The 27,010-nt window shown below is 47.9% G+C and overlaps 1 protein-coding gene across 3 annotated transcripts; it reads right to left on the reverse strand.

Moving 5' to 3' along the window:
• Nucleotides 1-1,298: 1,298 nt before the first annotated feature.
• On the reverse strand, nucleotides 1,299-26,403 carry ILRUN (inflammation and lipid regulator with UBA-like and NBR1-like domains). Of its 3 annotated transcripts, none has more exons than XM_062509770.1 (5): nucleotides 26,175-26,399; nucleotides 14,454-14,608; nucleotides 11,043-11,240; nucleotides 8,949-9,277; nucleotides 1,299-1,470 (listed from the first exon to the last, which is right to left on the reverse strand). In XM_062509770.1, exons 1-5 carry the CDS (start codon nucleotides 26,330-26,332, stop codon nucleotides 1,435-1,437), a joined length of 876 nt encoding a protein of 291 aa, XP_062365754.1. In that variant the 5' UTR covers nucleotides 26,333-26,399; the 3' UTR covers nucleotides 1,299-1,434. The 3 variants fall into 3 exon arrangements, with proteins under 3 accessions (XP_062365754.1, XP_062365756.1, XP_062365755.1); XM_062509771.1 differs by lacking the exon at nucleotides 1,299-1,470 and adding an exon at nucleotides 1,477-2,948; XM_062509772.1 differs by lacking the exon at nucleotides 11,043-11,240 and having other exon boundaries at nucleotides 26,175-26,403.
• Nucleotides 26,404-27,010: the final 607 nt, after the last annotated feature.

A 27,010-nucleotide genomic window follows, 5' to 3' on the forward strand; every position in this document is an offset into this window, starting at 1 on the left:
TCTGGAAGAAGGTAAAGGGAGCTTTGCATATTCCGGTATCTTTGGCAGATGGCTGTTCCAGCCTGGTGCATTTGGGCAGGACGGCGCTGCTGAGCTCACTCCCCTCTGTTTGTGGGGACAGCACTTCAAAATAAATTCAGCACAGTGCCTGAGACCAAGTTGCAACCCCTCACACTGCACTTCCCAGTCCAGAACGGGGAGGAAAACAGCAGGAACAGAAGAGCAGCCCAAATGTTTTGAAATCCCTCTCCTAACATGAGCCCTGAGAGCCCACTCAGAGCCTCAGAGCAGCCCAGAGGACAAAGGCAGAAGGAGGTGACAGTGGGACCCAGCTGGTGGTGCCAGCTCCTGCTCTGTGCTCCGGAACACATGGATCAGCCTCTAAGCTACACCTCAGCACAGGAGAAACAAATGCAAACTTATGCTCTGAAAGAGAGAGGGGACACTCCAAATGAAAAGGACAGGATGTCTGTGAAGCTTTGCAACTACTAGCAGGTGAATTACAGCTACAGAGATTCCCTTGGCACACAGCTCCAGGCACAGCTACTGCACACGAGAGTGAACAAAAAGGGACTTAAAACTGCTAACCACACAGGACAGCTCAGGAACTTGAATAAATCAGTTTCTTATTAACATGGGTGTGTATTTGTGTACTTCATGTACAAGGGGGAAGGGAGATGAGCCCTCCATGTTATCCCAGAAGTCCCAGAGTCTCCCTCTCCAATTCTGATACCTGTCCATAGCGTGGTTCCCAACGACACGCAGGACAACTTAACAGCAACACCCAAACCAAAAGGAAAAGAAGAAATAAAAGATTAACAAGTCGGTAACTAAAACCAGCAGATGCTGTTAAAAACACAGTGCTGGGTGCAGACCCAACCTGGCATTAAAAAAGCCTGACAGAAGCAGTCCCTGCACAAACCCCAGCGGGTGCTGAGCCAGTCCTGTTCGGCAGCAAACCAGGACACTCTGGGAAAATGCACGCTGTCCCTTAGGCAAAAAACAAACAAAAAAAAAAAGAACAAGAAACAAACAGAAATTAAACATTTGCTCAAACTACAACCGCTCTGTAGGCAAAATATTCTTTTTTAAAGATGGCTTTTAAATTTTCATTTTTAAACTTCTTTTTAAACTACCTAATTACGTGTGAAGATGATTTCTAAAAACCCATAGTGTTGGTGTCTCTTCTTCCTCATAGCATTTACACCACTCTGAAATCCAACAGTCACACATGCATACTCAGGTTTTGGATTTTCCTCTGGAAACAGCTAGTCTTAAGTTACTGGGCTTTTGTTTTTTCTTCTTTTCCAGAACACGGAGGCAGAGAAGGGGGGTCCACGCTGTGTCTGCCACATGAATCCCCCTCCCTTCCCCCAAAAGTCAGCTTTTTCTTAAATTCTCCTCTTGTCGATACCCGTTTTGTGTTTTTGTGTTTTAAGACTGTCCGAAGTGATAAGGACCGTGGAAACCCTGAAAGAAAGTTGGAGACACAATCAATTTTCAACAGGCAAGAAACAAAATGCTCAGTGCTCAGCTCCAAAGAATGCCCAGCCCAGCCCAGGGCTTCCCACCAACCCCACTGTGGCTCCAAGGACACTCCTAAACCACAAGTTCCAAGGTTGGTTTCCTCAGAGAGGGCACTTACCTCTGTCAGATATTTTTTAGGCCAAGGCCATAGAATAACTTGTGTTTTCTACACCAGAATTCCTATAGATGCTACAACACCTGCACACCCAGCCCCTCTAGCCACCACAGTATTTCCCAGAGACATGGGGCTATAACTGGGTAGGAGAATATGCCAGAAAAAAAACCAAGAGAAAAAAGATCTGTGTTCCCACAAGTGTCACGTGTACCTTGTCAAGGTGACAATACACATTTGCCTCCAGTGAAATCAACCAGAGCTTTTACCAAAACCCCCAGAATGCTTCCTACAGAATCCATTTCCCTCCTTTACATCCTGAAGTGAGTCACCTAAATGTCAGATCTAGTCACAGGTCTCAAATTAACAGGAACTCCTTTTGTAATTTCTATTGTCCAGATTAGTTATCCGGGGTTTCATCAGGAAGCAGAAGAAGGACCAATAGGCAGCAAAGGATGCCCCAGCTCACAGGGAGTTGAAGTTTGTCAGTGATGAAGACACAATCCCCACACAAACCCAGACACACACTGAGGTCAGGAGGGAGATGAGGGAGAAAAACTTCTTGTATCTCATGGCAGAGTTGGAAGACCATTATGAAAATGCTTCTAATCACAGTCCAGCTCTTCCCAGCACACTCTGGGTAAGGCAGTGAGGGCCCAAACCATTCCTGTTCTGGCTGAATGGGAAGCTCTGGCCTCAGTTTTCACTATTCTGCCTTTAACGGGACAAATTTCCTAGGAAATACCATTTCCTGCATGTTCTACAGCTTCAAAAATCCCCTCACTGCAAGAGCCAGGGCTGTGGAGCCACGAGTAGGAACACAGATTATGTAAATAATCAACATCATGGGCAAACCCCAGGCTGGAGAGCCCTGCTGCAGATCTGACTAGGAAGGAAGTGCCATGAACAGTCTGTAATCTTGCTACAGCTGGAAAGAAAATGTTTATTCTTGGGGATATAATCAGGTGGTAATACAAGGAAATGGCAAAATGAGGCAGTTCTCAGCAGCTCTCAGAATCCAACCAAGAGGAGGATCAGCAGACAATTAACCAGGACATCTCCTGAACTGTGTGGGAAGTATGAAAGACTGGGAACGTGGAAATTGCTGTTTGCAGACAGAAACACACGCAAGTGATGGAAAAACAAACACACTTCTACCCCAGGAATACACTGCAGTGCCAGCTTATCTTATAAAGCTTTTCAAAAGAGAACAGCCAGCAGATTCCAGCATGACAGTTCACCTGAGGAAGGAGATGCTCCCATCAAAATCCAGAGACTGAGAAATCCAACATTTCCAAAAATACACTCACTGAAACAGGGAGAAGGGGAGAAGCAGGGGAAAAACATTAAGATGGTGTGAGCAGGTGCACAGAAAAAGGACACAGAGGAAAAGCAATGTATATACAGGATCCCAAGCAGTCTCACCTCACAGGGATTAAGCTACTGTACTTAGCACTCTGCAGAAGGAAAACAGGATTTGCTGCCGATTACCTGTACAGACACATTTGCCAAAATTTGCTTCATCCCCGAGCTCCCTGCACACAAAGCTTTGTTTAAACCACTCAGGAGAGGTTTAACTGTCCCCTGCTCCTCTGCTGAGAGCACCCTGTGAGTCCCTTACCCTGTGTCACCTCACAGAGGATGCCAGAGCAAAACCACCTTGCTTGCTTTAATCTGGGCGTTCCACAAGCATCCCCCTGTGGTGTAAGGAACAGCCAGTCCACCTCAGTGTGACATCAGAGCAGCTCATTTGTGTTTTTGGATGCAAAGACCCTGTGAACTCACCATGAGCTGGTTTGCAGGGAAACCCTCTGGACCTCCACATGCTGGTTTCTGGAGCATTTAATTTAAAGCTACGCAATTATGCAAACTGTGTCAGTTAAACTCGGAATTTAGCCCAGCACAAGAGATTCCTCAGCATGTACAGCTCTGCATCACCTGCCACCCTGCACTGAACACTTGCCACCTGGAACGAGCTCCCCTGGCAATGCCAGAGTAGTCCCACAATCCATGACCATGGTCAGCTCCTCCTGGCACAAGGAATTTCACCATGGAAAAGCCCCAAATCTTTCCTTTTGGAATTACCACTCCTCACTGTGTTTCACCTACTCAAGATCCATTACTGGACATGAGAACTTGGCAAAATTGAACCCCACTTGTACCTTTAAGCTGAGTGAGAGCTGCTTTAGTGCAGACCCTGTGCAGGTGACTCCCCCTCCCCTGTCCCATAACATTTAGTCATCAAGCACAATGTAATGGCTTGATACCAGAAAACTTCAGTTACTGCTGCAATGCAAATACCAACCCCCTGTATGACATTTTCAAGCCTCATTATCCCCTCTGTGCAACATTTTACATCAAAAACACGCAAAAATAATTCTGCAGACAATTGCAGTTTTTCCAAGTTGTTTCAATGGAAAGATTATTCCCACTATTTTTGGTACGTTCCCATCTATCCTCCAAGTGGAATCACTGTCTGTATGAAAAGCTCAGCTGCAGCTTTGCAAATTCACTTTCAGTTCTTCCAGAATGTTCCCCAGAAGTAACTGCTCACTTGCTGGTGGGAGCACTGGCTCTTCACACAGACCAGTGTGTGACAACACAGGACTGCGATTTTCCAAGTAAAGACTCTGCATGACAACTACTGGTATAAATCATCATTTGACTCGTGCCTCTAGAAGGGAAGTGAGATGTTTTGTGAAATGAAAACCCTTTGTGAATACTGAGCTCTGTAAACCGAGGTACCTGTGCTGGGAACAAAGCAAGGATTAAGTGAATCTTTCATAAACCATCACACACAGGCTTTCAGACAGCTCTTTATTTCACCTCTGTGACTGAGTCACCACCAATGCAGGTACACTTCCAGGGACAGGAGGTGGATGCACAGCTGCACAGCAATACAGGAGTCTCCCAGTGGACACTGACAGTGGCCCCAGCCCACACTGCAGGTCCCCATCCCCTCAGGCCACTCCTACCCCGTGCTGCTCCAACCTCCAACCTCTCTTACGTAAACTGAGCACAAACAGAGAACAAAGCATCCAGCACTTGTGTTTTATTCCATGCATGCTGTGCAAACATGGCGTGGCTGGGAGACCACCAGGAAGTTCAGGACCTTCTGGGAGCAGGCACTGGCAGGGCTGGTCCAGGTGCCTGTAGGTGAGGAGGCGGCAGGCCTCAGGTACCTGAGTTCCCATGCACAACTCCCTGATGGGCTGTAGGACCAGGATAAACAACAGGCAACTCTGCTGGGCTGCAATGGAGCAAAGCTGGGCTAAAATCAGATTATCTGGCACTTTCTACAGTCTGGAAGGATATGGATTTAATGGATAAGCTGACATGCAGCACCCAAACCATTGATCTCTCACTCATGCCAGCCCAGCCTAGGCTGCAGTGCCCTGGGAGCTCCAAGTCCAATGTTCTCCCACTGTGTCTAAATGGATGTAATCACACAGTGACCAGCCCAGTGTGAAGCCCAGACACCAGGATGGAAGGAGCTTCTCTCCTCCTCTGTGGATGCAAACATTTTTGGGGCATCATCCTCATGCATAGAGACAGTGTGATGCCCAGCTTCCAGTAAAAGTATTTTTGTCTAAAGTTTACAGGGGTACTCCAAAAATCTGCAAATTGGAGAGAAGTGTGGCTTTAGACGCAACAACAACATTTAAGCTCAGAGAGGGGAAGCCAGTTAAAGGCTCCAAGGACATAGGGCTGGTTTCCCCTTATGTACAGAAAGCTGCCAAGCAGCTCAGCTCCACACAGAACAGAGGGAGATGGGCAGCACAAACACAGCAGGAAAAAAGTTCAGATTTTAAAGCTGCGAACTCCAAATACGTTTCTATTTCACTGGGCTTTCAAGAGCAGCACAAGCAATGACCAGGACAGCCAGGCACCATTTGCTTTGGCAGGGATGATGCCCAGTGTCCTGTCCGGGAAAATCTTTGCAGAATCACAACCTCCAGGTGAAGTTTTCTGCATGAAATAGAGAGAAGTGATTCCTCAATTCATGTGAGCAGCAGGCTTAGATACAGATCTATGGATTTTATATGGAGATGTTAAGTACAATCTAAGTGTCAGGATATGGCTATTCATTTCTGATCTTCCCAGACATGGAAACCTGTAAATTTCTTTCCTCAGTGAAGCAATTAAACTCTAATTTCCAGGCACTGTAAGACTGGATCTTGGGATTTTAATGGAAAAGCCAGTCACAAGAGAGCAGCAGTGACTGTGCAGGGTTGCTATGAGACAGGAGTAAATAGGAGGAAGCTGTGTCAACCTCAGATCTCTGGAGAATCCAGAAAAAGTGACTGCCAGAGAATAAAGTATCCATGCATGGGGATTTCTGGGCATCCTATCCTGCACTTAAGCACATCTTTACATCTAAGATCATGCAAAAATTCCACTGGGAACAGATTTAACAATAGCATGCTTCAAGCAAAGCCCTGCCAGGCCCTGGCCTACAGCCTCCCTTTGTGTGTGGAAGGTGGGTAGGGGGCCCCAGGGAGGTGGGTGCCACAGCAGGAATAAAGGGCACACAGCTTGTTCCAAACATGCCACAGGTTTCATCTTACCCACTTACAGGGAATTATGTGTCTGGTTTTGTTTGTTTTTCCCTAGGATACCCACACCACACACTCTGCTGCTGTATAAAAGCATTTTGAATGTTTCCAGGTGTGAAATGCTGCTGTACTTGTCTAACCCAGCAGCAGATGGCACGTCGGCATCACCACAACCCTGACTCCAGTAGGGAGTTCCAGAGGACAAGTCACACCTGCTCAGTACACCAGAGGGAGAACTAATTCCGACAAGGTCTGGCAGTTCCGAGGATGTTTTACACCTGCAGATGGCAGAAACTGCTAGTTTTATCTCAAAGATTTCATGGTCTCATGCACTGCATGGCTGGGTGTCCCCAGTGTCTGTCAGCAGAGGAAGCCTCCACAGTGGTCTGAGAAGTAAAACAAGCCCTTAAATATTTCTAAATACAGGACACATGCTCTTCTCAACACTTTAACTAAACCTGAACCATCTCCTTCACTCACCAAATGGACTGTCAAACACGACTAGGGATTTCCTCCTTCTCCCAGGTACATGAAAGGAGACAAAAATATCAGAAGTCCTGCCCAAGATAAATAAAATCCAGCAATCTTGGGAGTCTGTGCCACTGCCTAACCAACCCCCAGTGCTCTTTTGTCTGCTCTAGAACCAGAAATAAAGCCTTTCACATCAATGCTCAATCACAGGGCAGCAACTTCCAATGCAGTAGCTTTCCTTCTCTGCAGCAGCAGATACAGGTCAGATCCCCTGGGGATGTGGAGAAGATGGGCCAGGTACAGCTTTTCCCAACAGGTACTGGAGCTCCATCTGTTCCTCAAGAAATTCAGTGCTCCTGACATCACCTCTAATAACCCCTTTTATGCTTCAGCAGCATCCCCACATGGGGACACCATGCACACAAAGCGAAAAAAAAAACCCAAACAAAACTGCACCTTTTTTTTTTTTTTTCCCAGAGGCCTGGCCAGGGAATGGGGGTTCACCTGGTCATTTCAAACCAGATCAGATGCCTGGGATGTCCAACTCCCTCAAACTTGTTTACTACAGAACCACTATTGTACCAATATGAATACTGGGCCTGTGGCAGAAAACTTCCTGCCCTGGGCAGGATGGGCAAAGCTGGAACAGGACTCAGATCTTCAGACCTACCAGAACAGCCTCCAAAGGACAAAATAATTTGTCTTAATACGTCACAAACAAAAAGAACTGCAGTAGAGAGAAAAAACACCCAAAAATCAAGTAGCTTTTCCATATCCCCCACCCCAAACGAACAAACAAAAAAACCCCAAAACATAAAGTTGTCCTTTCTGAAGCCACCAAACAAAATGTCTGCTTTAATCTCAGATAAATCCTCAAATCCACCCAAGAATATTCTGTAAACACAAAAAGAAACAAACAATGCCAAAACAAAACAACCAGGAAAAAAATAAAAAGAGGAAAAATCACCTGCCCTGCGTTTGGGGTTAGATTAAAACTGCTGTTTCCTCAGAGCTCAGGGTTACCAGCTAAACCAGCTCACTCCAACCTAGTGACACCTCTCAGGAGATGCTTCACTCTCCTGTTGGCTTGTCTCCCACAGCTGCTCCTTGCCATGGGCTCTCTGGTTCCTCACACCCACATTCTTTGAAGCCATCCCCAGCCTGGCCCCTCGGGAGCACCACGACCCCACCAAAGCAGCAACTTTCAGCACTGCCACTTCAGTGGTGTTTCACTGACAGCTCATCATTTCCCAGGCCATCCACTCCACTGTTATGAGCAGAGCCTGGCAGCAGGAGCCAGCCCAGAGATGGTGTTTGGGAGCACTAAGGGGGAGCAGTCAGGCTCACCCCATATGTGCCGGCCACAAAAAATGCACATCCCTGGGGTAAAGGTCACTAAAACAAGATCCACTGGCACAGGACAGGCAGGTCATCCAGGGAGGAACTAAAGTGCTGTAGGTGAACTAACAGTAGGGCTTTATTAAGTCATTCAGCAACCAAGTGTTATTGTCCTACACAGCCTGCTCAAAGTACAGTAAAGCATTTTTAAAGGATTTAAAAAATCAAACTAGTTTGACATATGACAGTACACACCTACACATACTGCTGCATTAACAGGTGGATTCTGAATTGTAAATAATCCTGCAATTCATTTTTTCACACACAAGCAAATAAAAACAGTCAAAATATCACTCAGGCTCATATAGCATCCACCAAGCAAGCTTTTGAGAGAGATTTAAAGTAAAGATAATTTAAAAGTCACCTACGATTATGAACAAGACAAGGACACAGACAGGAACAGTCCTTTGATTGACTGTTCCTGCAGGCAGCTTCTGGGATCAAAAGGTGAGCTCCGTAGTCTCCCCACACCAGCTAAAAAGAAGTTATCTGGCTAATCTGAAGTTTGAGGGTGTGGTTATTTGTTCTGTGTTCAAAATTATGTCAAACTCAGGACACATCTAGAGAGATATTTTGACTTATTTGCACACGCAACCGGAGCAGGCTCCAGCCACTTGCAGTTACAGCACCCAAACAAGATTATATAAATTTCAAGAAGGACTTGAAGCAAAAACAAAAAGGTGGATCTGGTAGAGTCTATCAGAGGCAAAAAATATTTTAATATAACATGAGGAGTTGGCAGAGTCAGACAGTCAAATTCAGAACCTTCCTTAGCAGGTCTGGCAGAAGCAGAAGGAAAGGGCTTTGCAGTTTGGAAGGAAGAGCAATTACACACCTGCCAGGCTCCTCCCCTACCCGTTCTCCTGCTCGCCCAGGGCACCTACCTTACTGTACGTCACTACCGACAAGTTGTTCGAGTGACTGCTGGGGGACAGATTTACAGAGTTTTGTGACAGTCCATTCTGATCTTGTTCGATTTGGTCAGGAGCAGGCCCCCATGTGTTTTTGCTGATTGTGCCTAGCTCGGAACCCCCAGGGTCTTTTAGGTTGTTTTCATCTGGTTGCCTGTTCTTCTGTGGAGAGGCGAATGGGTTAAAGTTTCCTTCTACCTTGCGATGGGGCTGCGTGTTGAACTCTGTTTCGAAGGATGACAGCTGCTGTGTGACACCCAGAAGTCCTCCAACTTCCACGCTGAGGATCACCCAGATGACATCTGTGGAAAGATACACGTTTGGGTTGTCACTAGATGGAAGTCTATGAAGAAGGGTCAGAAGGAGCAAATGAATTCCATCCTTTACACTATCAAAAAAAGGACTTATTGCTTAAAGCACGTTTTTACAAAGCCTCAGCAGTATTGGTTCCAGTGCCCCCAGTTTAACTAGGCTGGGATCAGCAGTTAGAATTTTAGAAGCCCATTGAGGACAATGGGGTTTTACCTTAGGGGCACACGACTTGTTAAGGGAACTCCACCTGCTACCAGGGCCAGGACCCCCAGTACACACCACGAACCCCCCTAACTGAGAAGTGTACAAACACCCCCACTGACCCCCGCATTCACACACCACTGATTCTTGTACACGCACTCCCACTGACTGCACTGCACAACCACAACTGATCACCCCGAACACACACCCGCATCCCACTGACCTCCCTGTACACACCCCCTCCCACCAGTGATCCCCCTGTACACACCCCCCCCCACCAGTGATCCCCCTGTACACACCCACCCCCACCAGTGATCCCCCTGTACACACCCCCTCCCACCAGTGATCCCCCTGTACACACCCACCCCCACCAGTGATCCCCCTGTACACACCCCCTCCCACCAGTGATCCCCCTGTACACACCCACCCCCACCAGTGATCCCCCCACTCCCCATACGCGCCCCCCTAAAGGCGGCTCTGGAGCGGCCCCGCAGCGCCCTCTGCCGCTCTCTCACGGCCTTGCGGCCCCGGTGCCGCCCCGGGATGGCAGCACCGGACCCCGCCCCAAAACGGGACGAACGTCCGGGCCCCGGGAACGCCGCGTCACACCTGGGGCAGCCGCCAGCAAAGCCACCAGCTCGGCTGCAGGCAAGACTCCCTCGGACTCTGAGCTTGGCGGCCAAAGGGGTTCAATCCTTAGGTCGCGTTCTGGCAAGTGTGCCAACTTCTGGCAATGCAGGGACGTCTCCCATTGTCAGGGGCTGGGAACCCTCTGGAAACCCCGGGAAACCCTCGGCTTTGTGAGCACAGGGGACCAGCAACACAAATTGGACAGGCTGTCCCACCCGCACGGGGCTATCCCTGCCCATCCCTCAGAGACACACTGTGTCCCCTCCAGACACTGAAGAACTGCATGGCAGTGCCAGTGCTGCCAGCAGTCCCCTCCTTCTGGGCACTGGTATTTTTGCCTCCATGTGCCAACACCTCTCACTCAAATCCTGAGACCTGGGATACTCCCAGCTGCCAACAGAGACACAAAGATGTTCTCAGTGTAAACTAAAGCTGGCAGAAAAGGGAGGGAAGTCTGCACTGAAGGCAGACGTTTGAGGCCCAGGCTGAAGCACCAGGCAAAATAGCCAAACGTGTTCTTTAACCAGAAAAATAGCTCACAGGGGATGCACTAAATCACAGCATTAAACCCTGGGCATTAACTTCTCACATGAGGTTTTCACGACTATTTTATGCTCATATGCAGTTCACAATGTTAAGCAATGGAAAACTGGGAAAGAATCTCAACAAGGACCGACCGGAAAGAGTCTCTGTGAGAGTTGTGCACATCCCTTTGTTTTCCAGAGTTTTATGTAATCTGCAGTTTGTTCCAGTGCTTAGAAAACAGTGACCAAGACAACAAAGCAGCTCCCTTGATGTTTTCCTCTGCTCTGTGTTCTATATTTAGGCCTGGGGCTGGCAGACCTCTGCCCTTCTGCTCTGTGTTGGCCCCGTGGTGTCCCTGCTGTCCCCAGTGGGGACGTGGGCTGGGAAGGGGCTGCTCACCTCCGTAGTAGAGTCCCGTGGCAGTGCACATCCGCCACTGTCCCTGATACATTCCGGCGGTGCTGGGGCTGCACATCTGCACGCTGACATCAGCCATCTCCTGTGGCTCCAGGGATCTCACCATCACCATGTTCACGTGGCCAAACTGGTCTCCACCGACATACTTCAGGCAAACGCCTGGGGGCCACGCCTCCGTCCCTGGGATTAGACAGGAGAGGGAATTACTGACAGTGCACCAGGAAAAACTTTGTCTGTTTGTGTAAGGCTGGATGAAACATGCTTGTTAAAACAGTTGGGCAATTGTTGGATGGTCAAAGGAAACCAAGATGCACAGGACACAGCAGCAGTGGATGCTGAGGAAGCCTCATTTTCAGAGCAGGCTTAACTGGTGCATTTATAGACCAGTAGAACAATTCCTATTTGAGTAATCTCCATGTCTTTGTTACACAAAAAAAGTCACAGTAACAGCTTAAAAAAAACCAAACCAAACCAACAAACAAACAAACAACAAAAGAACACACACCTCCCCTTCCCCAGGGCCAGAGGCAGAGACAAGGGCAGGGCTGTGTTTTGTGCCCCCATTTCTATCTCTTTCCATGAAGCTCCTGAACCTTGCCACATCAAATACCTGTTATTTATACAAAGGGTTGGCAACATGTCCTTTCAGGGATTCATTTCTTTCTAAGCCTGTTAGGAGTCTCAAGAGGAACTCATAGTTTGAGGTGTAACTGTAAGTGCCAGCACCATTTCCTAAATGGATTTATTTCTCTCCTTGCACCAACCCTTTTCTCAGGCTTGTGCAAAGGTGGGAAGGGTTGTGAACACATGACTTCTCTGTGGAGATCCATGTTTAGACTACAGACACTGGGACTGACAGCATGACCTGGCAATCAAAGAGACAGAAAACAGGTCCTGCATGCAGGCACTGCTGCCAAAGATAACAAGTGCTGGGGCAGACAGAAAGAGAAAGCGCTTCTGAGAGTCATGAAAAATCAGTTTAGCATAATTTTCTTTTGCTCCTTCCTCAGTCACATCACAAGACTAAGCCAAGGACTGAGAACACCTCCTGCTCAGCTGAGGCTGACGGAAATGGCTACGGAAAGCTGAACCACCACGAAGCTTGGAACTGCTCCGTCTGGTCCGAGGCGAGTGTGCTGGAGGCTGCTCTGACCTCACGTTACCTCAAGGAGCATCCTTTGCAACAGCTTGCCTGCTAATTTAATCCCTGTGGATACTCCAGTGAAGACATGGCAAAGACTGGTTTTCTTTTCAAATCCTTATTTATGGAATTCACAAGCTTGCAGGGAGAGCAGGATGTGCATGAGCGCAGCTGATGTTCAGTGTGGGGGATGTACCAGTACAGCTGGAAAGGTGCTGAGAGAGCAGGGCTCTGAAAGAGGAGCTGGGTGTCTGGCTGACCTCAGCCTGGGGCGTGGGGCACTTGAGCATGAAGCCTCATCTGCAGAGGTTGGCAGCCCAGCAACATAGTTTAGTTCAAATTATTTATGTGATTTTTATCGAGTTTAATGGCTTTAGGCTTGCAAGGTGCCTAGAACGCTTCAACTGATAAGCCTCATAAAATGAAATTATGATTATGTCATTCTATTTCAGTACACTCATCTCTCAGGAGATGATAAATTGCAGAGAGTGTCCTGCAGAGCCAGCAGCAGCTGGGGGCAGAGTGGGGAGAGGAAGCCAGGCTGTTAAATCCTGCTGCCCTTTCAGCAAAGGTTCTACTAGACAAACTGCCCTTTTGGCAGACAAGGCAGCACTGTCCTGCAGGTACCAGAGCAGGGCATTGTTTTTTACTGACACATATGAGAACCTGACTGAACTGAGCTCACAGCTCACATGCCTCAAACTGACAATCTCGGAGCTCTGCCTGTCACACTCATCAGACCTGCAACGCTCCAGTGACACACGCCTCAGGTATTTTGTGTTCCAGAACTGAAGTCATGTAATCAAGGACTCCTGTAGAGCTGTTAAAAACCTTGGCGCTGTTTCAGTTATCTGCCTAACAAGTAGATATTATCTGGAAACAGTACAGCCCTTTGATACTATACCTTAATTAAACCAAATAATGGTTTTCAAATGCTGCAGTTCTCCTCACACTGCACAGTCACAGCCAGCATGTGAAGCTGCACTTCACTAACCCTCAGCAGTGTGGTTGTACCAAGCCCTGGCCTCCAGCACCACTGTTAGGGCACGGGTGGATGCTCTGACAAGCCGGGTTCAAACCACAGAGAAGCCAAAACAAGTCGGCCTTGCCAGGAAATCCTAAATCAAGATGAGCTCCTGTCCTTCATTTTAGAAGACCCAGGAATACATAAGGTGAAACATCCTCTGAACTAGGATGCTAAATTAAGGCTGAATTTGCATCCAGGAAATGGCACATCAGAGGAACAAGGAAGGAAGGAGTCAGAAGGGCCCAAGATAGAGGTATAGTCATAACACACACAAATTACGATACTAAGAGCAGAGTAAGAAGACCTATCACAATTACTAGATTTGGAAGAGCTGTATTTGGGACAGTTATAAAAAATTTGCCAGTCAACTTTTCACAGTACTGGAGTTAAAGCAAGTTCCACATGTAACCCTTCCATTATACTTTCAAACAAAAAGAGGCAGAAAAAGTACACTGAAATATTAAATCCTTCCTCTAGAACACATTCTCTATAAATCAGTGCTCTTAAACATCCTCCCCCCCATGGAAACACTCTTAGATTTTTAGTGTGGTTTTAGTGTGGATATTCACTCCAAGAACTGCAGTTATTCATAAGCAGAAATACTGAGAGAACTGAACCTGACTTATGCTGAGTCCCAACATCACACCTCAGCGTGGGACTGCTTTCCCTCACATAAGTACAAGCAGGTCAATTAAATTCAGACACACTGTTCTAAATGTTCATCCTGTCACTGCACTGCTTGAGGACAAGGGATTTTTTCACATCCATGGATCTCATTTTCCTTTCTAACTGCATCCCACTAGATCAAGCACTGGTGAATATGCTTTGCCCAGCCTCACTTCCTGGATCCCAGTCACTGCTTTGACTTATTTCAAACAGGAATGTGATCTCTCCAGCCCTGCATCCTCTCAGAACATGAAAAGGCAATTCTGCCTGAAGTGGACCTGCCACATGACCCTTGCGTCACTGCCTCATTTGTCTACAAGTTTCCTAGAGTTTGTTTGTGTGGTGGCACGAGGAACAAGACTGGTGACCTGACTGAGTTGCACATCCTGCCACAAAATATTTGTACCACCCCAAGAAGGGGAATTTGCACATGCTGGCAGCACCTCAGGGTGGCTCCAGCCCAGGTCAGTGCACAAGAGTTTCCTGCCTCAAGCCAGCAACCCTCCCATTGGATCCCAGCACCTGCTGTGTGGGGTTTGCTGCAGTCCAAAGGCCTCACCTGTATTCTGTATCCTCCACGTTTTTGTAAACTGGGTATCAGGAGGGATGGACTCTCCTTCACCTATGGTGACATCTTCCACAAATGACATGGAGGGGACATTGATATTTGGACTCTCGAAATCATAGTAGGCTCCAATAGCAGCTTGTAGATTCCTGGAAAGGAAAAAAGCACGTTACAACCTGAAGTACAGGTGGGTCAGGCCCTTTGCACAGGTCATATGTCATTCTAAACAGTTCAGCAAAAATATCTACACTGTAATAACTTTGCTGCTCATGTGTTTTTAAGACGCTTTTATTTCTACTGCATGTGGATTTTCCAAGATAACAAGAGCTCAAAACACAGCACTTTTTCTTTCAAGGGACACTGGTTGAGATCACTTTTCTACTCTGCTTCTATTTTCCCTGGAAATCCTGGAATTTACAAATCTTAGAGGAATCTACTCCAGCAGTTCTTTATGAAACTTGCTGAACAGTTCAGGAGACACCTAGAGAAGAGCTATGCCACAAGAGGCAAACATCGGGCAGTTTCTTCACACCAACCTTGTTACCTCAGCTAATTTCAAAAGGACCAACCCTAACCTCTCCATCTTATTTTGGCACACAAAGTCCAAAAGGAGCACAAAAGGAATAAAACACAGAGAACACTCCTCTGATAACTCTCAGGGCCAAAGGGCACCAGTAGGTGCAGATAATAACTCCAGCCTCGCTGTTTTTGACACATACCATCAGGTACAAACTGTTTATCCATCAATAAAGTGCCTGTTAAGCTCTGGGTAGTCACAGCTCGCAGCAACTTACAAACCACCTGAGTCAAAAGTTCTCACTGAATAAAGATAAATGACAGTGCAAGTCTGTGATATATTAAGGACATTCAGAAAGCCACAATGCTATTGATTCCTGAGCCACGGTGTAGCTACAACTCATGATAATTAATGTGAGAAGAGGAACAGTCAGGCAGGAAGAGGATTCATGAGCCTCAGCTCAGTTCCACGATATACTATTAAGTCATTACGTAAGTGTTTGGCAAGTCATGTAATTCCTCTGTTTATACATGTCTGAGAGGTTATGGCCCTGATTTACATTTTGTGAGTGGGTGCTGTGAGAATGGAGATGAGTAAAATGTCCCCAGATGCAATGGGCATAACAAGTGCTTTTTTTAATTCATGATTGTAGAAGTCTCCGTTACTTTCTTGAGCAGGATGGGGGGAAAAAAAACAAACCAAGACTTCAGGAACTGGGAACCACCACCTAAAACCAAAGCCCTGCAGAAGCTGCTCTGTGTGGGCACAGTGACATATTGAGGAGCTGGGTAGTGGTGGGGTGTCATGTGTCCAAGTCAGAGAGCCAAGGTGAAAGCAAGAGAAACATTTGCAGCGTGACCCTGAGCAAGAGCAAACACAGGGCTTTGTGGGGCTGCTTGCCAGCTGGAAAGAAGCTTGAAACAGTGAGTAAAGAAACTGCCTCCTGTTCAATTCCTACAGTGTTCATGGTAAAAACATTCAAATCAGACATTCTGGATAAAATCTGAACTGCATGGGAGCAGTGTCACTTTCTCCTCACAGAAAACTCAGGGGACTTAAAGTGCAGCAGCAGAATGGGGGCAGCAGCTCAGGGTAGAGCCACACTGTGGGGCACTGGGAGAGGACCCAAAGAGCCCCATCAGTTTTGCCATCAATCCATCCATCACAGCACCAGCAGCCAGCAGATAATCGCTGTGTGAGCCACAGGAGTTCCTGACAGTCTGCTAAGGAGGCACGGGAGGAATGTCCAGCACAAGATGGCCACTGGGATCGATCAGGAATTCAGCAACCCCAGCCTCACAGCCAGACCTTTGCCATCCGTGCCGAGCAGACTTTGGTCCAACACAGGAGCCACCGGGTCCCATGCCGTGGCCAGAACGCTAAATGCCAGAGCAGAAACCATTATTCAGCCTGAGGCGTTTTCTACTTGTCAGGGCTCTGTTTAATCCCGCCAGCTCAGTCAAATGCTGCAGGAAGGGGCCGTGTCACATTAGCCAGTAAACAGAGACAAATGCTCAGTTTTACGTCACCAACCGCCTGTTGCTTATACACTGCACAAGATTTACATAACTCACACCAGGGCTGTGCCAAGAGACTCCTGCTCGCTCACCCAGCTAACACCATGAGCTGGAGTTTAGTTTGCACTAGGATTTCTTCCTGTAGTACAGCAATCCAAGGCAAAAGGTATTGTAGGAGATACAAAAGACAGCAATGCAGCTCTTTCTCTTCCTAATCCATTACTACATAACTACATTTTCAGATGGACCACCACATCTTGTGAGTGATGGTTCTGGAATCAGTGGTACTGACGTCTTATTGACACTGACAGGAAAAAAATAAAAGCTCTGAGGGGCAGATTTCTACTGCAACTCTTTGTGAGGCAGCCTGGCTGTGTTTGTTTGCTGGGCTGCAAACAGGCCTCAGAAGGTAGTGGGCTATTTGTGAACATAGGCCTGGGGCCAGCACTCCCATCCCGGGGTCATATTTCAGAGTGCTTTGCCATTGGGAAACAACAACCCTCCTCTGCAGCATCGAGTTAAAAACTAACTAAAGAACAAGGCCTGCTGGAAACAGATTTGCCCTATTTGTGGTCAAATATTCCCAAACCCACCTGTCCACTCCCACCGTATGATCTGTGTGATGGGGGTTGTTTGAGGCAAGCCTTTTTATGTGTTTCAATGCCTCTTGGACTTTCCAGTAGAGAACTAAAAAGAAGCTTCCAGAAACTGAAAAGAAATTCACAGTGGCAAAAGCCAAAGTCAGGATGACAAAGCAAATCTGCCTTGGGTTCATGTTCCTTGACACAGACACCCCCAGGAGATAGGGACTGAGCGGTGGTGGCGCTCTGTGCTGGAGGCACCCCCAGCTCACACTCTGTCCCACTCCTTCCTTGCTCCAAAACCCCCAAGATCAGCTGGAGGGCAGCACTCCGCAGAAAATGCCACTTGCAGAGGTGAACTCTGCAGTCTGGTGAACTCTGCAGGCAGCTGAGCCCAAGCAGCACCCCCTGCACCGGCCCTTCTGCCACAGGCACAGCATCAGTGCAGCCCACAACCAAATGTGACCCTAATGACAGATACATTAGGGCAAACACACTCAAGGCCCTAAAATTAGTCTATTTTTAAATACATATTTGGGGATTTTTTAGGTCTTTACCCTTGTGCCCAGCTGTAACTGCATAGGCCCTGCTGCAGACACTGCAGGGACAGACACAAGGGTCAGCCCTCAGAGGGTCCAGTTATCATCTGATGGCTTCTGCTCACACATCCCTGCCTGTTTGATTTCACTCCTCAGTGTGACTTACACCACACTACTTACTACCCTCTGCTCTCTGCCATAGGAGATAAATTACTACTATACACCAAACAACTCTGCAAATCCAGCCAGCGTGTTTGACATGATTGAGCTCTCCTAATTACAGGGGTGGTCATGCAGCTCTGTCTTCACAGTGCCCTCCAGGTCTCAATCCCTCCTTACATTCCCAAAATTAAGCAATTTTTCCATTTTTAGAGCAGTCCTGGACCACAGCAGTTTGTAGCCCTGTCACACTTACAGAGCAGGTCTGACAGGATCCTAACTCCCAGGAAAAGCCTGCAGTCACAAGTCACCCCAGAGATGGGGTGAGCCCAGGATGCAGCACCGTGTTCAATTTTAGCCATAAGAGCAAGATTCCAGAGAGAGGGGAGTAGGATGCAAATACAGGTTGTAGCTCCACATCATCAACCAAATCCACTCTAACTCTGGGTATCCCACCCCTTCCTCGCCGAGAGAATCCCATAACTCTCAGGTGTCGAGTGCTTTTCCCACACAACACCAAAGTGTTCCTTTTCAGATCAATCCCTCTGCTCTGCTGCTTCATTTCAAGCCTCAGGAGCTAAATTACAATAGTCAAGTTAAAAGCTTCTCTGTTAATAGTTCTGGTGACATCCCTTATAAACTCTTAAGTGATAGCAAAGAGGTGGCTCATTTTGAGCCCTTCTTTCCCTTCCCCGTTTTTACCAGACAGCCTTTTGTTATGTTAAATCAATATATTTAGTCATTAATTAATTAAAGTAATTCAGTGCTCATAATTAAAAGAAACTCTTCCAAATAAGTTCACAAACTCGAGGCCTCCTTGCACAACCTTCCTGTCCTGCAAACGGCCAGGAGCATACAGGTAAATGGAAACTGTATTTCAGTTAACTGTATCACTTTTTTAGGAGACTGAAGACACTGAAGCACAAAGGCTGCTGAGGCCTCAAGCAAAGCAGGGCATGGGCCCAAGACTCTTCTGCTCCCCAGAATATAGAGAATTCTTTCAGCATAGAGAAGTGCAGTACTTTGGAAGAAAAGCAGTACAAGCAGGTGCTTTGAACATACAAGACAAGGGACATTAGAATTTAAACTGTAAATGCTACAGGAATCTGCAAGCTTTCATATATTGTCAAATTACTTGATGAGAGAGTCAAAGAAAAAAATGTAATTTTTTTTTAAGAACAGATTTTTGGGAGCTAAAAACTCTAAACAAATCACAGCTTATGCTCAAAATCCAGCAAATTTTCCTCTCTCTGGCTCCTGCCCATGCCTACAGCACAGCACCCACCATGGCCTGCTCCTGGGGAGCACTGCAGGGCTCTGCTTCTCCTGAGCTGTAGGAGAACACAACAGACAGAATGCTCCCTCCAATGGCACCTTCCATTTGGAATTTCAGATGGGATGCAGCCCTCAGGTCATGCAGAGACAGCCAGAAATATTTCCTAGGTAACAAATGGACTTGATGATTGGAAGGAAGGTGCCAAGGTCTGTCCCGTGGAGGGAGGGAGGGAGGGAGGAAGGAGCCAGGCAGGTGCCCTCAGCACTCACAGGGTGCAGTGGTTTGTCATGAGCCAAGCAGCTCGAGTGACATTTCCTGGAAATATGCAATGTAGACCCTGGGCAGAGCTAAACAGCACAATAAAATCTCCAGCACAGAACACATGAAGCAGGACACCTTGGACTCCTTCTGTAACTCAAGTCTCCACCTTCACAGACCTCCTCTCGCTCTCCAAATGCAGCCTGTAACCAGGCACCACAGCACCCCATAAGGTGTCTATTGTTAAAAAACAAAAAGAAATAGTGCAGCAGATGGACAGTTTCTCAGTCCCAAATAATGGAACTTCTCTATATGATAAGGGGGGAAAGACTAAAAACGCATATGGGAGAAATCCAAGTGAGGCAACCCCTTAAGTTTCCACAGTCTTAGTTGGATGTTCTTCACCTCAGCCCTCGGGGACCTGGATTGCTGATACTCCAGGTTGGGACATCTTCAACAGCTTCTATTGCTCCTGGAGCAGGAGATGCTTCACTCCAAGCCTCGGAGAAGGCCAAACGGAGTGGAAGAGGACACATGCACATCATGCTGCAGGGAAGCACTTCTGCCTGGAGCTTTCAATTCAAACGTTCAATAGGGATGACACACGGCAATTAAGTGCAAAGTCTCAAGATGTTTTGAAGGGCTGGAATTTTAATCAGTGAATATCTTTCAGCAGACAGAATTTCAGAAAGCAAAATTTCTGTGTCAGTTTTCTTTGTTCTTGACCCCTCTTACACTAAAGTTACACTAAACTCTATGTATGAAGTTGGGGAACTACCTTAGAAGACATCTGATGATGGAAAAGGACGACTGAGGGAAGCTGAAAGCTTTAAGCTGAATTTACACAGCTGAAGGGCGGGGGGGCAGGGGCTAATTTAAAGCTTATGTATTTTTTTTTCCACATGAAGGCACAGAAAAACATTTCATTGTTTTAGCTGAAAGCAGCAGCTCCACATACAAGTGGGGTGTTCTAGGAAAAGTACAGAAACATGTGGTGACAGAAGCAATCCTGCGTCTGCAGGGGTAGCATGAGGAGAGAAACTGAGAGCCCACAGGAGAGAGACTGCCCTCAGAGCACTAAACCATCAAAGAACTCACTTTCCCTGAGCAGCTTTAATGTGTACATAAACACCAACAGCAGCTGCTGAAACCTTCCTGAGATATCTGCACAGGGCTGAGCACATTTTTCCCTGAGCACAGTAAAGCACCTGAGCACAAACCCTTGCCCAATAGCAGCACAATAATGGTGCTACAAGCAGGATCCCCCAGAACCATCCCCAACAGCTGAGCCCTCCCAAAGCAGTTGGTCCCAGCAGCTTTAAGTGGGGGGTAAAATATTCCGAGAATGTCCCAGCGGGAGCTGCCCCTGAAAACGGGCAACAGCTCTTCCCAGTGGAAAGTCATTGAGAGCTGCGAGTACACACGAGATTCTGTAACTGCCAATTCCTCAGTACAAACTATGTTACCAATCTATAATTGTCTGCAGGAAAGTGAAGGGGGATTAAGCTACAGAAACTGTCTGAGAACAAGTTGGGGCATGTAAGGCAGAGTACAGCTGGAGCAAAATTATATTGTATCCAATTCCCAATTCTGCTACAGTTACCTGCTTGTGCCTTCACACCACAGGTACCGAATTTTTCAATGCTTTGTACCTTGGAGCACAATTATACTATGTTCCACAGTTATAAATACAATCTCTTTAGAGTCTAGATTTCATTCAAAATAATCAGGTCAAACACTTGAGTTGTTCTGGAGAAGAGGTGTGGGTTTAGGTTTTTGTTTCTGGGGTTTTTGTGCGTTTCTTTTTTTTTTTTTTATACAGTAGATAAAAGCTTCTAAGAAAATATTTTTAAATTGTTTAATTCTGTCATGTTGCTATTTTTAGTAGCATTAGGAGACAGCTGTGGACACAGAGAGGGAGCAGTCTGGGATGGTTCACAGGCACTAAGAGACATTCAGTGTGTTCCAAGTGAGTCACAAGAGACCAAACAGTTTAAAACCTCTTTTCCCACCCCAACCCAAGGGTGTAAATGACCCTGCACCCCCTGCAATCCACAGAGCTCCCCAGACTGTCCTGACATCCTGGTGACAGCACCTCAGCCAACCACCAGATAGATTTGCTTCTGGGGAGCCCCTTCTGCCTGTGAGGACAGCGTGTCACCAACTGGGTTAGGGCACGATGGACATCAAGTCCAAAGCCTCAGCTTCCTTCTTCCCTACTAAATCATATCAACACCCCATCGATGTTTTGAGGCAACCCTTCTCACCAGATTTGGCCCAGCTGGTCCCCATAAACAAATATTAACCTGACCAGAGTCACATTAAGACATGGATTGCTTGACAAACGTGTACTGAGTCACAGAACACAGGACTCTGGTCTCTGTCACCTGATAACCACAACGGGAAGCAAAGCAACAGGAACTCCCACCCACTGCTGTAACTGGCCCATGGATGCTGGGTGAGAAATGAAAACCCACAGGCATCCCTAGGGAAGGATGATTTATTTGCAGAATCAGGTTCTCAGTTTCCTGCCTCCTCCATGACACGAGATTCCCCACCAAAGGGAAGGGGTGTCAAAACTGAGCTCAAGGTCAGCGGGGAAGTTTTCCTCACATTTGTCAGAAAATGGATTCAATTTTAAGAGCAGCCCAAACACCTGTTCTCAGAGGACACCTGCATGCTGCAGGTGTCTGCAAACATGTGAGGTTAAAAACCAGGAGCAATGCTGGTGTGAGCTACTGTGGGAAACAGTGTGAGTGAATCCCCTTGACCAGATCTGTTCTGTTAAATTCTGAGTGTCCTGACTTCTTACAGAAATACACCTCAATTATTTCTCTGAGTATAAGAGAGTATTGTATAAGTCATGAGAAAAGCAATAAAACCCCTATCAGGTAAACTGTGTCTTTAGACCCCCAATTAAGTACATCCACTTCTGGGCAACACAGGTGTTTCACTGGATAGAAACCACTTGAACAGCCACCCACAAGGATGGAAATGTGAATCTATAGAGCAATTGTAGCACAAAACTGCCCCACCTGACAGGAGAGAGAACAAGGTTTTACTGCAGATTTCTGCAGTATTTTCAGAGAGAAGTTTATCTTAATGCAAAACAGCACCTTGGGAGTACTAGTTAAACCATGACACAGCTACAAATTCTCCTAAACAGATGAAAAAAGCATAAGGATCTCCAGAAGAGATCTGCCAACCTTACAAATAATGACCTTTTTCACCTAAAGCTGGATCCAAAAAGCTTTGTTAAAATAATGCTTTTTTCCCCTCACACAATGGAAACCATCATTACCTGACACATTTCAATTAAATATCACACCTACTGCTCTAATAAAAAATTCAGCTTTCTAAACAAGAACTAAAGAGAATGTTAAGAAATATTACATTACAATATTACAAATTATTGAAATATACATTAGTTCTTCCAAATTGGGAATCTCTGAGCCAGCTACACAAAAATATGGATTTTTAGATCCACCACTATTAACTACTTCAAACTAATTCACTTTCTCATGGAATTAAAGCAGCTCCAAGCCTCTCACCCACAAACCTGGCACACGCGCCAATTAAAAGAAAATCAATTCCTTTTTCTTGTCCCAATACAATTTCCACACCAGCTCTAGAGGAATCCAATTACTTTTACAGAGTTCCAGGAGCTCCCTGTGAAGGCAATCCAAGGCCAAAGGGGTTCAGACTCGCTTCTGGTCATCTCACAGTTCTCTGTGGAGCTGCAGGCAACACGTGGGACTTCAGTGCACCACAAGAATCTCTCCCATGAGCTCCCTCCCTCCCACCTGTAATGGGGCCCAACATCTGGAAGAGAGGGAGCAGAGCCAAGGTAACAGAGGGGAATTTGATCCTGGATGCAACGGCAGCAAAATGCCCTCCCCAGCCCACTGCTCAGGGTTTCCTCCCAAGGAAGAAATGTTTCAGCACCAAAACAGTTCATTTTTGGTTCTGCTTTCTGAACAAAGAAGTTCACTTTTGGTTTTAGGCCGAGAGCGAAAGCTCAGCCTCTCCCTCTGCAGCCTCTTTGAATGGAAAATAAATAACTAAATGGTAAAGCAGGATGGTGTGTGCTGCTGCTGGGGAATGTACAGTCAGGACCTCGGGAATCAGATTTATGCAGCAGGAAGGCAAGAAGTCAGCACAGAAAATAGAGAACTCTAGGAAAGTGTTTAATAAATAGCAGGGAAAGACAAAGGGTCTAACCTGTATTTCCTGCAGATCAAGGAACAGCCTCCGAAACTCTGGATGCATATATTCAACCCAATGCATTTTTTACAGCACTTAATAAAGCCAGCTGGCAGTTCCTTAGCACTGTCCAAGCCTGACAGAGGTCTGAAGGGGCACTGGGCATTCCCGAGAACTAGAGAAGTGGACACAGATTTTTAGAGGCTACTTGCAGGTATTCTTCCCCAGTCATCCATTAATTTTTCCCCCCAGATTGCCAAGCAAGCTATTTAAAAATAATTCCTTTATTCCAGCAGAACTGCTAATTCACTGTAAATCCTCTAACCACAATTACTAATGATGCTATTGGAAATGGTCTTTCAAAGCACACTAAGTTCTGAGTATTCCCTACAGTACATAAAAGACACAGAGTGGGGAAGGAACTGTGGTTCTGCAGATGACAGTTATTGCCAAAGAGCAGCTTTCACACCTGGGAATAAGTTCTAGTGAAAATATTTATGTCTTTGTTAATTAACTCACACGTGGGACATTGCTACAGAGAACCTGGAATACCCAGTGCATGCACTTCTGTCACCCCACCATGAGTTCCCTCACCATTTCCTGCAGGTGAACATCAATCCTGATGCAGAAGGAAGGGATCACTCCTGAAAGAACGTGCCATGCCTTTAACACTTGGAAAAGTGATCTGATAGTCTCATCAAGACAAATTATTTGCAGGACATGCTGGTGCCAGAAGGTTCTGACCCTAATCCCAGGCCACACAAGGCAAACCTGGTAGGGCACCTGAATCACCTGGGCAGTGTGGATTGCACAGGGCCCCTCAATGAGATGGGAAAGGCGCTTCCAGAACAGGAACACGTGTCCTGATTGTCCCTGCTGAGGGACTGCAGGGTCAGTGCAGGGTCAGCCCAGCAGGGCCAACGACCCTATGGTCATCCAGGAAGGGGTGGGAGCTGGGCAGCGGGAGAGGCACAGGGCAGAGCTGGCAGCTGCAATAGCACCAAGCTGGGGGAGAAGGAGCAGTCTCTGCCAGGCTCTGAGCCCCCTCAGAGCAGTCCCAGCCTGTGTTTGCACACACATCTCACCACCCCAATAGGCACATGCCCACCCAGCCACAAGACTTATCAATTAGCACTTCAGAAAAAATGTGAAAACTGATGTTTTCAGAATCAAACTATTGAAACTGGGAAATTAAAGCGATTTTAACCACTTGAGATCTTCTTCAATTGAAACTTTCAATTGAAGCATTTGAAAAAGCCCTTGGTTCTGAGGCTGGATTTGAAATGCTGTTATTTCAAACAAGAATTCGATATTCCAGAATGAAAAGGAGCTGCTTCAGCACAAACCAGGAACCCTGTGGCTACAAAGAGCATCTTCATGTTCAGCTCTGTTCCCTGCTCTCCCCAGGAACCTCAGAGAACCTCAAGGATTACAGTGCAGTGTCAGTTTTAGTAATATCACCAACACATGGATGAGGTGGGAAAGCATCTTCTGCTGGGAACCAACTGTTTCTTCCAAACTCCTGAATTCCTCAAGACCTTCTTTCACATTGTGTTAGCTTACAAAACACAAGGAATTATTCGCTATTCCCCTACTCATGCAGATGCTTATTTGCCACTAGAATTCGATACATAGCTGTAGGAGGAAGGAAAAGCAAAACCAAAAAGCTGACAAAGTTGTCTTATCACTGTTTATAAGCTCAATAGTTCCACACAAGTTTTCTCCCAACTGTTGATATCCTGACCTCCCCTTGGATTTCAGTTTTCAAAGCCGAGGTTTCTGGGTTTGATGTTCTACCTTTAAGCAGAGCTTAGCTAAGTGACCTCTGCTCACCGTGTCTGAAACACACAGCACTTGTTCGCTCTCCTGCAGCCCCCCCTCTGCAGAGTTTTTGGATAAAGGCTGAGAGGTGCAAGAGTTCAAACCGAGCCAAACTCCCGACTCACAGAGCAGCTGCTCCACAACATCCTTTTTACAGTTCCTGGGCTCACTGCACCAGAACACTCCTAGTTGCTGTTTTTCACCCTTGTACTGAATATCTCCCCGTTTTTCTCGAGCTACAGCTTCCCTGATAACCCGTGCCTACTTCTTCCTTGGGCAGTGACACAGAGCCTTTATCAAGACAAACACACACCCCAGAGTCAGAAGATTTAGAGACCCTCAGTTCACAGGCAGACGCTGAGTTTTTCCCAAACACCCCGGGAACTCTCACACGTGCACCGGGGCTACTTCCAGGGTACTACAGGGCCTTTCTCCCACAATTTCCTTTCCTCTGAAGCTGCTTGAAAGTCGGGGCACCACAGCCCGTCCCCGAAGGCAGTCCCTGCCCGCGGCTCACACGCCCAATGTATGTATTCGCCACTCCAACAGCTCCGCGGCCCTTGGACCGGCGAACAGGCAAACCTACACCCTGGGCTGGGGCCGAGACTCAGCCCTGTCCGCCTCGGCCCCGTCCCGCTCGCACTCGGCCATGGGAGCCGCCTCCGGCCCCGCGCCGCCCGGACAGGGGACAGAGGGCCCAGCACAAACACCGCCCGTTCCCCTCCGCCCCGGCGGGGCCCGGAGGCAACCCGGCCGAGGTAGGGGGGCCGGGCCCGTGGCCTCTAGGCCCCGCGAGCCCACTCAGGCCGTCCCGCCCGCCCCCCCCCCGGCCCCGGGCCCTCACCAGTTGGTCATGTCGAGGAAGAAGGCGCAGCCGGCGGGGCTAAGCTGGAAGCCGAGCAGGCGCTGGAACTCGCCGATCAGCACGTCCTTGTCGGTGGTGCCGAGGCAGCTGAACTTCTGCATGAGCTCCGCGTCCAGGTCCACGTCCATGCCCTCCATGGCCGGGGGTCCCGGGGGCTCCGCGGCCGGGCCGGGGCCGCCTCAGCGCCGCGCGCGCGGAGGGGGGCGCGCGGGGGCGGGCGGGGGGAGCGGGTGCGCGCGCGCGCCGCCGGCACTGCGCCTGCGCCGCCCCGCCCCGCGGCGCGCGGCACGCGACGTCACCCCCGGCCGGCGTCACCCCACGCGCGATGAGGGGCGGGGCCGCGTGCCCGCGGGGGGGAAGGAGGGAGCGCGGCAAGGGCGAGGGGGCGGGGCCGCACATGCAAATGAGCACCACGCGTGACGCGAGGGCCCCGCGCGGGCTCCGTTGCGTCACCGGGGGCCGGGGCGATCTCTCGTCTCCGCCCACACCCGCGCGCTGCTATCCATATATGGCGGCGAGTGCGCGTGTTTGTGTATGCAAATGACTTGCCGTGACGTCATGCGGCGCCATGCAAACGAAAGGCGCAAGGCTCGACGGGAGCCTCTTCGGTGTTTTTTTCCGCCTGAAAATGATGTTTTTCATGCAGTTTTCCACCGCGCGAGGTTCCTCCGTGCGCGGCTCGTGATCAGAACCACCGGGTCTGTTCCGTGACGAGAACACAGAGAATAAGGAGAACACGCTCTGGCAGCGCCAGGGTCCCCAGCAAAGCCTGCGCGCCGTGCACCGGCGGGATGATGCCGGCGCTGCCGGTCCTG

This window comes from Cinclus cinclus, chromosome 27, assembly GCF_963662255.1.
Source record: "Cinclus cinclus chromosome 27, bCinCin1.1, whole genome shotgun sequence".
NCBI lineage: Eukaryota > Metazoa > Chordata > Aves > Passeriformes > Cinclidae > Cinclus > Cinclus cinclus.

Excerpts from the sequence above, each read along its gene's own strand:
- ILRUN (XM_062509770.1), bottom strand. The coding sequence starts at position 26,332 with ATGGAGGGCATGGACGTGGACCTGGACGCGGAGCTCATGCAGAAGTTC. Across the intron at positions 14,609-26,174 it reads TTCCTCGACATGACCAACTG|GAATCTACAAGCTGCTATTG; the intron begins GTGAGGGCCCGG and ends TTTCCTTTCCAG. Across the intron at positions 1,471-8,948 it reads CGGTAGTGACGTACAGTAAG|GGTTTCCACGGTCCTTATCA; the intron begins GTAGGTGCCCTG and ends ACTTTCTTTCAG.